This window comes from Rhea pennata, chromosome 18 (genome assembly GCF_028389875.1).
Source record: "Rhea pennata isolate bPtePen1 chromosome 18, bPtePen1.pri, whole genome shotgun sequence".
In the NCBI taxonomy this organism is placed as follows: Eukaryota; Metazoa; Chordata; class Aves; order Rheiformes; family Rheidae; genus Rhea; species Rhea pennata.
Genome location: NC_084680.1, coordinates 6,207,829 through 6,223,239, shown reverse-complemented (window position 1 = coordinate 6,223,239; position 15,411 = coordinate 6,207,829). Strand labels below are relative to the sequence as shown.

The 15,411-nt window shown below is 50.4% G+C and overlaps 1 protein-coding gene across 1 annotated transcript in view; it reads left to right on the top strand.

Moving 5' to 3' along the window:
• ASTN2 (astrotactin 2) overlaps positions 1 to 15,411 on the top strand; it is a 410,202-nt gene that overhangs the window by 219,629 nt on the left and 175,162 nt on the right. Inside the window, exon 11 of the mRNA XM_062590667.1 lies at positions 7,121 to 7,271. Coding sequence (XP_062446651.1) covers positions 7,121 to 7,271 — 151 coding nt within the window. The remainder of the gene's footprint in view (positions 1 to 7,120; positions 7,272 to 15,411) is intronic.

The following is a 15,411-nucleotide window of genomic DNA, read 5'->3' as shown; positions in this document are numbered from 1 at the left end:
GCACCCAGACGAAGGGCTGAGTTAACTTTGCTTCTATTAGCGTCTTCAATTCCCACTCCAGTTTGATATTTCAGACTTGCAGTTGAGTGCGCTTCCCCTTTCCAGCTCACCCTCTTCCACCGAGCATTTGCAATTCGTGGCTGACAAAGAAGTTTCCAACCCGCATAACTGCAAACAAAACAAAAGGCAGTGTATAACAAAGTGTACAGCGAAAAGGCTCTTAGAGGTCTGACTTCTAGCAATCCCATTAGTATCTTTGAGTGGTTTACTCTGAAATTCGAAGAAGAGTTCACCACCCTCACTAATGATTTCAGTGCTGGCTGTATTAGAGGAAAAGAGGGGGTTAGCAGAGAGAAAAAGAAACGTGAGGGGAAAGAGAAAAGGGACAGAGAAAGAAAGAAGTGGAATAGGTGAAGAAGGAAGTGGAGTAGGTGAGAGCATAGGTGATCCTGGAAGAGGGAGCGTGTTTGCTGGGAGAAAAACAAAGTACCCCTAAATGGCCAGCGGCCTCAGTTGTTGGAGGTCTGGGTGTCTGTTTGGAGGCCCCTGGGCAAGGTGTGCCTCTGGGGTTGGTATCCAGCCCTTTCTGAAAGTGGCACCCCAAAGGAATAGGTGCTGGGGTTGGGTTCCTGCACGACTGTCACATTTGGAAACTAGACAGGGATTGGAAAAGGGAAAATAGCCACTGCTCTGCTCATGATCTGGAGCACTCGCGGCACCCAGCAGCACCTCGAGGGTGCAGAACCTGACAGTCCTCCTTGTAACTCCATCCCTGGACCTCCCCCAACCTTTTAACAGAATTGAGATTACCCTAAAGGGGAACATGGGGCCCTGAATGTTGGAAAGGAAATTCTGAAATTGCACCAGGATGAGTGTGAAGGCCCTGGCCCACAGCCAGGCACAGCCATGGAAGAGGTGTCCCCAGAGCTCCTTGACCTCCTGCCCCCTGCTAAGGTTCTCCTGATGGCCCCTGCGCCCAGGGGATGCACGTGCTAACTCATGAGAAAGTCGGCGCCACCCAACCCCGTTAACGCTGCTGCTCGAGGACGGCCAGCCCAGCCGCCGGGCCAAGTCTCCAATTGCAGTGTTTTCTGTCTCTGCACATCTCTAAGCTCGCGGTGCAGCTCTGTCGGAGCTGGGGAGGCAGGGAAAACAGGGTGGAAAGTAGAAGAGGTCCAGATTTAACCCCTGACAGGGTGTAAAGGGGAAGGGGCAAAGTCTGCGGGAGTAGATGTCTCTCTGGTGGGCTCTTAGCAGCAAAGAGATCAGCCCTTTTTTCTCCGGTCTAACAACAAATTTCTCAGCCAGAGCTGGTGAAAATTCATCAGTTAGGCAGTTATTGGGCTGAAAAATGAGGAATGTGAGTGTAAATTCCTACTTACTGATTCATGAGTGCGTCTGCTCTTAAGATCCCCTTTGAGTGGGGGCAGTGTGACCTGGTTGTGTCAATGCAAAGAGGAAGCACTTGAACCTGGAGGAAGAGAGGCTCCAAGCTGCTCCAGGCTGGGCTTGCCCCGTTCACATTGTGCTTTGCGGGACAGAAGGCACCTTTCCGCCTGTGCCTGTCGCAGCCACGGGACCACGGTGACACCTTCTGTGTGCAGCCAGGGCTACTAAGCACGGCTAAGAGAGGAGAGAGGTGCAGGAAGGCAACGGGACTCTGTGTGCAGGACACTGGTTTGTCTCCTCTGCCACAACTGATGGAGACAATGTGAGAGGGTGAGAGGCAGACAGCAGGTTGCATACCTTTCTGCTAACGAGAGTCGTGGTTGAGTGAGATGGTAGGCGAGGCATCCTCACTGCGCGTGGCCAGGGAGGCTGAGCTGTGCTGAAAAGTGAGCCGGGTTGTTTTGTGTCCCCGCTCTCTATCAGTCCTTGGTTGAGAGGTGAAACTGCAGATGACACTGTGTCATGCTGTTCACTGCTAGCATGCTCAGCCTCTAGAAACTCAAGAACCCCAGATCTCCAGCCTGATCCCCCTCCCAGAAACACTTCAGGGAGCAGATGGTAGAGAGACACTAGCTTAGTCCAAGCTGGCATCCTGTTCTTCCTTGTTTTTCTCAGTGACAGTTAACCTTGTAGGACACTGAAGTCTTAAGCCATTAGCAGGCAATAAAAAGGGGCAGCTGAGTGGAATAACACCCCTTAATCCCCTTCTGAGGTGAGCTGAAGAGAAGAGCCACTGTGAAGCTCAGGAGCTTATTCTGAGATGAGTGCTTTGGAGGCTTTGAGAATTGCATGGTGTTGATATTTCATGAATAAATAACCCCCAGCAATATTGTCACTGAATCTGCTTCATTAGTGAAGGCCTGGAACAAAGGAGGAGGATGGAGAGCAATGGGGAGGTGGAAGAGAAAATATTTGCAAATGAATAGACGCAACTGCAGGCCTTGGGAAATGACTAGGGCTGGGTAACAACGGACACCTCAGTCTGCCTTGGGAGCTGCACAACGTCTGACAGCAAGGAGTATTGTTGTGCATCGCACTAACCATTTATGGCAATAAAAGTTGTCAGAAAGGCGGGTTTCAGCGAGGGCTAGGTGTGTAATCAGTGGGTGCTGGCAGTGAGGAGAGTGCGTTTCATTTAGGAGTGTATCATTTGTGTGTCTGCCCGTGTCTTTGGGAGGACGGGAGAGTTAAGGTGCGTGTGTGTGCTCATATATTTGTATGTGTTTGTGCAGAGAATTGAGCACCAGAAGTTAGATCATTGCTCCAAAATTCCCTTTTCAACAGCACATAACATCTGCTTCCTGCCTCCATCACTGGAACCAGGGGGGGAAAGGTCCGGTTCTCCCAGCAGGCGCCAGCACACTGGGGGCTGCGCTCCTGCAGTGAGCTCCTCAACTGCGGCTCGTGCATGAAGGGCATGCAGACGCTCTGCCTGATGCAGTCTGGGTCAAGGCAGGGCCATGGGGAATTTCCTCGAGGTTGACGATGTGCTCAAGACGCGGCACAAACTGAGAAGCCCATCTTCTCTATTTTGCCTTGTCAGAACAGATCCAGGGGTGATCTTCTTGATGAAATTCAATACGGATAAATGTAGAACAAGAAAAATAGATGTTCTTTTGAAGGCAGCTCATTACTGCAGGGAGAGTGATTCATGTATCAGGGCCGTTCTAATCTTGCGTTACTGAACTACTGCCGACGGGGAGAGAGAGGGCGGGAGGGATGACTTCCTCTGATGGACTGCCACACAGGGATGGTCAAATGCTACCCTCTCTCTTAAAGTATCCCCAAACTGTCAGCGCTGTTTTGACTCAAAGGCCAGCACTGGGGTTTGATGGTTCAATGTTCAATTCTGATATGGCAACACCGCTATTTGCAAAGAAGTGCACTGGTGAGAGAAGTGGAAAGGTTCAGAGGAGGAAGGTCCAGGAAGGGGAGGTGTGACCATGCTTGTTCTACAGGAGTTCTTAGGAGAACGGCGTATAGCCAGGTGGCTGTCTTAGGGCCACCAGGCAGGGTGATGGGGTAAACTGCAGAGTTCATGAGTGATTTTCAAGGATGACAGGATGCTTTCATGGATGACACATTATCATATGTTGGTGGCCTGGCTCCCAGGGGAGCAGATGGCAGGAGTGCATTCCTTGCCATTGAGGAAAGGGGCCAAAAGCAGCTCTTGTTTGAGCTGCATTTCCCTTGGAGGCTTGTGTAGCGGGCCTGACCGCTGCTGACTGGGCTGTATCTCAGCCCTGGTGGTAGCATCTCTCTGTGAGTGCTGCGGGCCCGAGAGGCGTGTGTCAGCGTCTGTTTGTTTTTTTCCCCCACTGTAAATCTAGGCATTTAGCTCAAATTGACAAAGTAAAACTGAGTCCCAGGCAAGGCATCTGCCCTCACAGACCTGCCCATTGTCCATGTGGCTGACAACCTAGATCCGTCTTTTTCTTACTTCTCGACTGAAGGCCAAATGGCTTTGAAAGCTTTCGCTGGCTCCAGACTCATAACATAGTTAATACAACTCGAATGAAGACATCTAACATCCAATTGTCCATCCCGTCCTGCTCCACCTGGTGGCTCCCAGGTGCCTTTCCAGTTGCCCATTGGTGGGGGAGCTCCACATGCCCAACCGGGCACAGAGATGCTCCTGAGCTGTGGCCACACTCAAGGCCAGGATCCAGACCCCTGATCCTATGCCTGGCACTCGCCCCAGGGAACCACACATTTTGGGGAGCCGAGAAGACCTCACCAAGAGAAATTGTCCGTTTTCCCCGGAGCAAGGTGGGTAGCAGCAGGACAGTGCACCGAGGCACTGCTCAACCCAAGCGGGGAGCGCAGCCCTGGAGGAGCCGTACCCCGGCGTGTTGGCAGAGCTGGGATAGAGAGGCAGGAGAGGGCTCTCGGTCGAGGAGGAGGTAGCGGGGAGGCAGGCGTCCCTCGGGGCTGAGTACCTCGGTGGCAGCGCCTGGCTCCCACCGGCCGAGCGGTTCCCCTCCAAAGCACAAGAAAGCGAAGTTTGCTGCCGGCTCGCTCGGTGTTTTGCCGGCGGTGATGCGTTATGCCAGGCATGGTTTTGGAGAGCAAGGTTCCCCGTCCCCCCTTTTCCCCCTCTGCTTTCTGCCAGCAGAAATCGCCTACCCTTCGAGAGGCACAGGAGCCTCGTTCGTTCTGCGTTCGCGGCATTTAATTAAAAGCGAGCCTGTGCTCCCCGGGCGTCGCTCGGAGCGAGAGCGCGACGAGCCGGGCTCTGCATAAGCACCGTGCGGGTATCCTGATTTACCCCAGCCGTGGTATCCTCTTTACTCTCCCACACATTGCTGTATTTTTTTTTTTTTTGGCCGTCAACCTCAGATGAGAGCAGAAGGCCCCCGATAATCTTCGCTCCTCCAGGAGGAGCAGCAGACGAGGTTGGACTTTGTGGGGTGGCGGTGGAGGAGTTGTCACATTTTTCTAAGCAATTTTCTCTACCTTAATAAACAGCACTTTGGGTGAGTAAATAAAATGTCCTTCCTCTTCTCCTCTCTCTCCAGCAGAAATATGTGCCCTGATCTAATATATTCTGTCTTTCTCACTCCCTCACTTCGGAGGAGCTGCAAATTCTAGTGGGAACAGAGTGCTAATAGAAAAGGCCTCCAAAGATATTTGAAACACGACCAAGAAAGGACAGAGGGAGATTCAGCTCCAAATATGCTGGAAAATCTAGCAGATGGGCCAAGAAGAGGGGAATAGCTACAACATGATCACCCAGAGGGAAAAGTTAATTGGGAAGCATTAATTGAGGTGAAAGCGTATGGCGTAGAGAGGAATTCATAACTCAAGGCAGTACTGCCACAGGGCCCGGAGATGCACCGGCAGTGGTAGAAGGTTCTTCCCCAGCATTCGGGGCAGCTCAGCGTCCATCACAGCGCCGAACGCAGCCCTCCGCAGCCGCCCGCGCAGGGGATATGCCTCCTCACCTTCAAACAGGTATTTTGCCTGTTTGAAGTCCCAGCTTCTGGAATCTTGGGGTTGCCTGAAAGTCTTAAATTTAGAACTATGCAGTGCTTTATTGCTTTGGGTTTGGTCTTTTTGTAGTTTCTAGCCGCCAAGCTTGCAGAGAAAACCTCCACTATACCCTAAAGGCTCAGAAGGCAGAAGGCGAATTAAAAAAAAAAAAAAAAAAAAAAAAAAACCCTCTCAGAATGATTGATTTATTTTTAAAATCTCATCAGTTTTATGCCTATCTCATTATGTTTTTTGTACTGGCTGACTCATGATTTTTCGAACGTTTGGTGCTGGCAGCGCTGCACGCGCGAGGGTGAGTGCGTGCGTCCGTGTATGCCCAGGGGCCCTCCTCTGCTAGCGAGTGCGGTGCTAGCTCTAGACAGCAGCGCTGTGGTCTTCAACACCCGTTGAGTATTCCTGCACTGCTGTTTTATTGCCAAGCACACAGTTTTGAGATTATAAACAAACAAAAATGGAGAAGAGCGATGGGCCTCGAGCCGTTGTGCAGGTTTTTTGGTTCAGCTATGGCGACGGAGAAAATGCTATGGTGAGGGAGAGGAACAAACTGATGTATAACTCATGGCATTGTCTCCGTGGATATTTCCGATTTTGTGTGTATAAAGATCTAGTAAACAGACTGTGGAAGTCGAGCCTGTCTCTGAGACTGGCTTGCTCTGTGGCCTTGGGAAAATTGCTTGACTCCTTGTGCATCCTTCACTGGCATTAGGAGGGTGACCGGATCTGTGGCCCAGGATGTCACGGGAAGCAATTGGTTAATATATAAAATGTGCTCAGAAGATGAAAAATACCTTGGAGATGCTTAAAGCTCTCAACAAGCATCTATGTCCCCTTTGCAGGAATCCAGCAGAAAGCAAGCACCTGAATACTTTGTCACAGGCAAAATCTGCTGCGTGTGCAGCTCGGAGAGGCAGGGGTGGGAGTTTCTTGAGTCTTTAAATGTCCACTGAATTCATAGGCATTTCTGCTTCTCATTTGCCTAAGGAAAAGGTTCTAAAACGCAGCTGTGCGCTAGGGTTTGCAAAATCGTCTCAGGCTGCAGGAGTGCAGCATTGCACAGTTGTGCTGCAGAGGGGCATGGACGTAGCAGAAGGCAGAGCTGGGCTCACACCCTTCCTTATGTGCCCCTGGTCGAGGGTCCTCCATCACCTTAATCCAAGCACAGATTTGAGTTTCCAGTTTCCACATCTCAGCAAATAAAGCCAAGTCTCTTGTGGCTTTACATCCTGAGCAGCATCCCCAGGCACTAGACAAGGTGTGTGCGCTCACAGAAGCTTCACTTGTCTGTAAAACATTCATAATGAGAGAAAACATTCATAATTCACCTTTCTGGACTCTCTGATACCTGGTATAGTGTTGAATTCCCACACAAGCCAGGCTGCTAACAGATCCTCTCTTAGCTGCTTGTTTGCATGAATATGGTGGAAAGTTAGTATCCTTGAAACCCCAGGCTTGGTTGATTTTCATCAAAGATGTCAGCAGCAAATTAGAAATATATAACACGATCACAAAACCTTTGTGTTCTTGGGAACCTCCCTTTGGCTATGTTTTTTGCTGATGAAAACGCCTTGGTGGTGCCTGAACAGCCCCCTTTGCGGATAAGTCGGGGCACCGCACACGTGCTGCCCTGCCGCCTCCCTTTCCCTCCTTCCCAGCTCTAATAGTGCCTTTTGTCTCCAAGGGAAGAAGCGATGCTGTCCACCTACTTTGAAACCATCAATGACTTGCTCTCCTCCTTTGGGCCAGTCCGAGACTGCTCCCGCAACAACGGTGGCTGTACCCGCAATTTCAAGTGCGTTTCGGATCGCAAGGTGGACTCTACGGGCTGTGTGGTAGGTACCCTCGACGCTGGCCCTCGCAGGTGAGGGTGTGTTTGGGGGCAAGGCCGAGGGTGATGCTGCCCGCTCCTCGCATGGGGCAGAGGGGATGTGTGTGCTGCCGGTGGACTCACCTCCTCCCTGGGGCCTTCACAGCAAATTACATAAGGGAAGTTTGCGTTAAGATAGTCAAGAAAGGAGCAGGAACCAGGCAAGCATTTGCTCAGCCGTATTCACTTGGGCTTAGATGTGTAAAAGATGAATGGATGGGGCTGCTAATGGCCGTTTTCCTGCTTGTCAGAGAAACACTGGCTGAAAACAAAGTCTCACTTGTGCTGCTGGCTTGTTCTTCCCAGCTGTAGTGGAGGCAAGGTGAAGTATCTCCCCATCCTCTTCTCCGCTGTGCCCCTCTGAAACCCTCAGAGTTTCCGTTCATTTCCGAGCATGCTCCTGTCTTGCCAGACAACCTCCGACTTCCCAGGTTTTGCAGTCCCTCTTCAGAAGACCTCCGAGACCACGGTCTCAGGCAGAGGCTTTGGTTTGCTGCCAGCTGTGGGAGGGTTTCGCTGTTATTCTGGGGTTGGGGGGGGCTGAAGGAGCACTCTGCAGTCTTTTCCACTCTGACCTGTCTCTCTCCGAGGGCAAAGTTAACACTTCTTCATGCAAGGAGTTTGTGCTGCGTTGTGGTGAGTCCCACGTCAAATGCAGAGCAGTGGCAACGAGGAGGCAAATCCTTGTGAAACAGCCGGTTAATCCTGGAGCCTCGCTCTTCTTCTTCCCGTTAGAAGAATCTGGGAATGAGACACCTCCTAGCATGGGAACGTTGTCCGCTTGTCCGCAGGGGAAGCGTCAGTCAAGGCGTCTGCTTTATGCAGGCGTTCGCTGGTGGAGAGGGTCCAAAGCCCGTCACCCGCTCCGCCTGCCTGCAGGCGCGTGGCGTGCACGCACGCACGCGCGCGTGCGTGCGCACAGGTGCAGTGCTCGCTCTTGCACGCGCACGGTCACAGCTGCACTCCGCACCTGCACGCCGAGGTTTCTCTCTGGTGCGTGCACCCGGCCGCTCTAACGCCCTTGGGTCTCTGCGCCGCTCGGGCTGTGTTACCAACACCGTTTCTGCGACCACGCTGACTTGCGCTTTGCATGCAACCACGCGCACGGTCATCCTAAGCCCCCCCAAAACTATCCCCCTTCTTCTCCAAAGCTTCATTTTTCAAGCCCGGCATAGCCCCTGTCACCCCCTCTCTCCTATATCTCTGCAGAGGCAGGAGTTAAGTGTCTCTTTATTTATTGAAGATGTTTGTACACGGCAGCCTGGAAAGGTCAGACTGGAGTGGCGCCGTCTCCAGGGTGGCTTTTTCATTATCCCCTTCTCCGATTGCTTGTTAAGGCCATTTAGCACGGCAGCCTGATGTGTCACAGGCAAGGCGCTACAGCAGTCCTGCAGCTCGCCTCATCCCTGCCTTTCTGTTCCTCTCTTTTGTGCTTTTTTTCTTTTTTTCTTTTCTTTTTTTTTTTTTGTTCTGGCCTTTTCCAAGGAGGGGCTGTTTCTTTGTGCATGTGTTTTTTCTTGGTTTTTTTTTTTTTTTTGTTCTTTTTTAGTGTCATTTTGCTCTGAAAACTAATGTGCCTCCGAGATACTGTCAGAAACAATCGGGGCCCTGATTGCCCTGCGCTGCTGGGAAGAGACGCCTCTTTTTAAAAGTCAAGATATATTAAGATAGAAATTGTCAATAAATTAGAGGCCTAGCGTTTGCCACACCGGCATGCAGAGCGGCAGAAATTGAAAACTGTGTCACTCAGGGAAAACAAGCTCCCTCCCTTTTCTGGAATGGCTAAATGAGGCTTTATTTAAAGGGAACAAAACACATACTGGGTGAAGACTCGGGGAGAGGAAGGAAGAGCTGGAGGGAGAAACCCCCTTGGGGCACATCGTGCTCCCCGAGCGCGAGACCGCGCGGGGGGTCACCGGTCGCCTGGGGCTGGCCGGGGCCCCCCACCCCTCCGTGGGTGCTGAGGGCTGTGCATCAGCGGGGGGGGGGGGGGTGGGGAAGGTCTGCGCTTCTCCAGGAGCCCCTGGCCCGTCCGAGGAGAGGACGGTATAGAAAGATGCACCTCTGCGCAGAGGTGTCCGGGTGCTCTGGACCTTCGGCAGGGCCGGCGGAGTGAGGGATGCGCGACCGGGCGAGACTTGAGATGCTGAGAGAGGGGAAAAGAGCCCTCTGATGGATCACCCCTCTGGTTTCTGTTTCACTTGGCTTCCCTTCTGACTGAAGTGATAAAAGAAATGCAAAGTACTGTCATCCCTTCCAGCTGTACCAAATTTATGCAACGTTTTACACCCGGCACTTGCTTGTAGGTCTCCAGGAATTGCTGCATCGATGAGAGCAGCGAGCCGCAGCGATCAGACCAAAGATCTGTCTGGTGCAGCCCCGCGTTTCGGACCGCGGTCCACAGCCGTTGCCTAGGGAAAAGTATAAAAAACATGGGCAAGCGGTGATTGCCGCCAGCCGCCCCGCTCCGTGCGAGAGGAGGGTTGTCCCATGCTCCCGGCACTCAGTGGGGTCTCTTGCTTCACCCTCTGCCCGTGTTCCTCCTGCGCGGGTGCGCTTGGCGATGCTGCTTTTCCCCATCTTGCCCCGCGTACTGGAGCGTGCTGGGGTGCGAGCCGTCCCTCCTGCGCGAGGAGGCATGGGGGTCGTTCCCTGCGAATTTGCAGCGATGTCAGTTACGTTTTAAAGCTGAACTGCCGTGAACTCAATTTGCCAATTTGGTAAGTGCTATAGGCAATATTGGGATGTAATTTAATTAAGCTCTCCCCTTTTTATAGAGTTCAGGGAGCATTCACGTTCTAATTTTAGCGCTAGGTTCGTTTCAGCTTTACTCTGGACACTGTTTCTCAAATCATGACATGTTGTTAATCTTAACCAGTCAACAGTTTATTAATTTGCTGAGAACCACAGAAGTATATAATCAGTGGTTCATCAATCAAGGCTAAATCCAACAAATGTTCTAGGCAGGTACTGAGCATAAAATATACATGCAGGCTTGTAAGCAATTAATACTCACCAGAGCCGGAGCCTCGCAGCTCAACCAGGGAACAGCACAAATCTGAAAGATTTCTTATTCCTTTTATGTATAATCATCATCTGTTACTGGTTCCTTAGTGCCCCTAATACAGCTTCCAGTAATTCTGCAGGGATTGAGGATGCATTTATCTTAAGGCTTTTTAGCAATGTGGTCTCTGCCATTATCTAATTGTTTGGCCTTAAAAGGACTTGTTTAAAATGTCGGGGGCAGTTGCTTACAGACATCGTTTGAGTCCCTCTTAGGTCAATCTCCTTGGTCTTATGAAGGAAAAACGAGCACGTAGCTTTGCTTGGTTCAAATCCAGAGCTGGAAGACCCAGAGACTCCCTCAGTTACTGGGGAAGGGAAGGAAATATAGGCTCGGAAATGTCATCTCACTGCTACTTCTTACAAGGGCCCGGGATTCCCGGGGCTGAGGTCCCCGTTGCTCCTCACCCCGCACGGAGGGGTGACGGCTCCCCTGCTTCCATCACACGCTTCCCCTACGGCTCTTTCTCTTCTTACGGCTTTTCTGCTATTTTTGCTTGTACCCAGTAGATGGCATCAGTGCGTAATAGGTTTCTGCAGCTCTTTTCTTATCGGAGGCTTTTTTTTTTTGTTTGGTTAATTCTAAGGATTGTTAGGTGGAATCTCGTCCTATTAACTGCAGTCTTGCTAAGGTCAGTGCCTGGAATCACCGGGGTCTCACCTTCGAGCCCTAACTTGCAGCGTAACAATCCGCAAGCGATAGAGGTGCATCTGTTTCAGTACTGCTTTTCCTTAGCGTGCCAGAGAATTCCTATGGTGTTTGGAGAGTGACAGGCATTTTAAAAGAGAATAAAATTCCCGTGAGCTTCTCTAAATCTGGTGGCTCTGGTCTGTGCATTCTTTGAGTTCAGTGTGTATTTCACAGCATCTGTAAGGGATCAGAGCAAAACAGGAGATGTTACATGGGAGGAACAAGTTGGATTATTGCCAATGCAGAAGTATGCATCGCCGATCTCTTCTGCTGCCATGTAGGTAGCTGCTCCTCTAGGAGGGAAGACATGCTGAAGGAGTGAAAGTGCTTGACCAGCATGTGTCAGTGATTTGTAATTTGAGATGAAAAGCTGTGAATTGGATTTAGGGGAGTGAAGAAAACAGCTGTAAAGTGGCTTAAACTCCGGTTTCCCCACCTGTCTCTGACTTTGATTCACTTGTGGGTGCTAATGCTCCTTTCTGCTTGTACGTGCTATCTGGTAGCAGTTCCCATTAGCTAGCCAGAAGGCAGGACGGCTAGCCCTAGAAAGGTAAGAGAGAACCTTTATTTCCCAAGAAAAGTGAGCTTTGGTCTTAGCCCCTGGGCTAGCTGTGTGGTTAGGAGGTGCATGTTGGCTCTTGAAGCTCCTGAAAATCTGGGAGCTGCTTGTCAACTGGGTTGCTGTGGGAGGAGGCAGCAGCAGGTACAAGGTGCGCGTGGTACAGCATGAGTCTGTGTGTGTGTGCGTGTGTGTGCATAGTCCTGAGCCCCCCTGTGTCTTTTGTCCTGAGGTCTTGCGGTGACAAAGCCCTCCTGGAGCCCTGTGTTGTGCATCCGTGACCTGCAGCCGGGTGCAGGGAAGGCTGCCAGCTGAGCGGAGCGGCAGATCGGGGTGTTTGGTTTTGCTGCTGTGCCTTACCTGACTTTGCCCTGGTGAGTAACAGGCAGTTGTAAGCAGCATGATTTGGTGGTTCCCACACCATAAACTGTAGAGCAGAGGTTGATGGGGCGCAGAAGGCAGTCTGTTTTCAGCTCCGTTTCCTGCTTCTGGAGCACACTGCAAACACCTACAGGTATCAGCAAGTTGCTTGTTTGAGTCAGGAGCAAGTGACTTACAGTATGGAGGCCGAAGCTGCTGTGTAGTCTGGCTTGGAAGGGCATGCGGCATGGCTCTGCTCAGGGGTTAATCCCACCTTGGGAGAGGTGTCTGTAAGGAGTGAGAGCTCCTGCCAAGCCAAACGCTCCAGGAACCAGATGCCCCTGTTGTACACAGAGGTTAAATCCTGCCCATCTGCAGCATTTTACTGCTTTGGGACTGAGATTCTTCTGGCACACTTATTTTTTATAATTTGAGCAAAGAGAACATAGTTTGGCCACAAGCACAGTGTAAACAGCTCTTCTTCATGATTGTGGGGTCAATGCCTTGGGTAGGAGAGCTTGTCTGCCTCAACTGTATGTAGAAGAGAGAGGATCTTTGAGACAGTGTCTTAAGTTGTGACCCACACTGTGACACCTGTGCTGGGTCAGTCCTAGTCTTTCTAGATACAGAAGGAAGGGAACTTTGGCATGGTCCACACAGGTGCATAAGCCTTAGCTCAGCCTGTCTGGAGCTAATCCTTCTCTTTTACTCTCTTCCACATCAAAATGATGTGATATTCCTTAGCTGCTGCAAAGCAGTGCAGAGAAATGGCTTAATTTTAAGAATGTAACTGTTTCATAGAGAAATGAGATCTGAAATAGAGGAGCAGGCCAGTGGCCTATCTTTCTGGTCTTCTTCCAGCACACGTCACCTGGGGGCTTCTTGGGGATGAAGGAGAACAAGGAGGGAAGATCAAAAGGAAGCAAGTGAAAAGAAGTTTTGCTTCTTGGGGAAATCGGATGTTTGGGAGTTTCTACTCAGCCCAAATGGCCGTGCAGAAATCCCGTTTGCACTTATTTTGGTTCAAAACACTGTTTTTTATTAAGGATGAAACGTTTAAATCTAACATTATCATGTAGAGTTTCATGTTATATATTAGGTTATCCCAGTGTACAACCTAAAATAAAAACAGAATTAAGCAGCTGGAAAGCGAAACACTTCAAGCCTGTCAAAATTAAATGCTTCCATAATTTCCCAATGAATTTTGAGATGTAACTGATGGAATCCCACGAAGCACTTAAGCTTCATCAAATCTGCGTTTTCTGACAGACAATTGTTTATTGAAAAATAAAAATTCATCCATCCCTGCCTTAAGAAGCACCTAGCTAATTATGTTGACATGCACACGCGAGGGGGGGAGATGGGGAGGAAACAGTTCTTCTCTAATCTCTTTAAAGTTTAGCTAGCTCGTTGAAGCAGAAGATTACTACTTATGCATATTATGATAGAAATTAGAAACCCGTGGTGTAGAGGACAGAGTTAGACACTGCACAAAACCCCAACAAAGAGTCCCTGTCCCAAGGAGACTGTGCTTTATCTTGTTCACCCAGGTAACTTCCTGCGGTGAAAATGGGATTTAAGGAAGGAAGAAAAGCAAGCTCAAAGTTGTCACAAAAGCGACTTGCTGGTTTTTGTGGCAAAAACAACTATTGCCTGAGCCACCAAATGATATGTTTCTGCCTCAGTGGAAATGTTGCAGAGTGGTAGGAACGAGATGAGATGACCGTGAGTCTGAGACCACTTGCAAGGGGTGGCAAGTTCCTGTGAGTGGTGACTCTGGGGCTCTTGGTGTGGGAGCAAGTTTTGGGTGGAAACGGCAGGGCTGGCAAGGCACATCCTGGCGGGGTGTCAGCTCGCAGCCGGGTCATGACGCTGGCCAGAGGGGAAAGCGGATGGGGAGCTCACTTTCAACTTCACTTTTGTTGTTAGTGCTGCAAAATAAGGTTGTATGGAAGCAACATGCAGCCCCTGCCTTTAATGTAGGAAAGAACTAGCTAAATTTTCGAGCGTGTAGCGTAACTATCTACATGGAGACACTGAGGGGAGGTGGAGTTCTCTGCCCGCTCTGGGCAGAGGACTTAAAAGTAACTTGAATGATGAAAACTATGTCTTCTCCAGCACTGACTTTTTTCGATAGGGTTCCTCAGAGGACCTCACTGGCACCAGCCCTCTTCTCCTGTGGTGTCCTGTGTGTGCAGCTATTTGCAGTCACTGGTGGCTAAATTTTGGCATGTGGCTTCGTGCCTGTCTTGAATGTCTCGTTTCCCAAAGGGTTCTGGAGCTGTCAGCCCTCTGCTGTGTCTGTGGGAAGGAAAACACCAATATGTACAGGAGCTGCCAGCAGACCCCCATATGGACCATTTGTGAGATCCTGGAAGGAGAGCAGGGCAAGAATTTCCTGCTAACTTGATTTCCTTCACTTCGGGAACCCTGAGCACTTATATCCATGTATGCTGCTTCCCAACAGGCACTTGAAATGAGTCCATTCTGCTTTGAAGGTGGAGAATCAAGATGCAAAAATGCACTTGGTGGCTTGCTGAGATGGTCCATGTGAGGGGTCTGCAGTGGCTGGAGACGAGGAGACACTGCCTTGGCGCATTGGCCCTCCTTTGCTGAGGTCCCTGAGCCTGCCAGGGAGCAGGAGCTAGTGTGATTTGTGCTTAGAAGCCCAAAAGATTGACATATTTGATGATCCTTCACTGAGTAATAGTAGGTTTGTGCATGCCCAGGCATCTCTTATTTAGCTGTCCTCGCTGTCTATATGGTCAACAGGTTTGCCATGGGATGAGGTGAACGGCACTGTAACCATACCCATCTCCCTCTGAGCTCTGAAGGAGTCCAAATGATAAGCCAGGTGGGATAAATCTTACCCGTAGAGATTGGGTCTTCTCCTGCCAGTCTCTGGTCCTCCCTTGTGTTAAGAGCAGTCCTTGTCATCTGCCCTCTGGACAAGAAAGCAAAGGCAGGTGGAGCAGGAGTTGTCTAAATACATAGAGGCACAAAAGTGTTTAATGCATTTGTGTCATTTCTGAAATCCAGGGAGCAAATAAAATAAATGCTAGTGCATAGCTTGGAGCTCGTGAAAGTGCTGGCGCTTGCTCGTACCTCAGCAGAGCCTCATGTGAATATTTTTGTTTTATACTGGAGAGATTGCTGAGGACAATGTGGAGCAGAGGATGCCTCTTAGTGAACGTGGGGTTGTTCAGGGCCTTTGGACTCCTGGCTAGCAGCGGATGCTTGAGTCCAGTCTGGCTCTGGGGGATGAACAGTGAAGGCTGTAATAATATCACAAGAATTTACACTCCGTCTTCCTCTGCGTGTTGAGTTTTCTCTGTGTCTGCTTTCTCGCGGCTCTCTTGAACATCCTGAGCTTCTGGTGGGCGGAGGTGGCTGCCTGCCCGTGTGTCAGGGTGCATGCGAGCATTGCAGCAG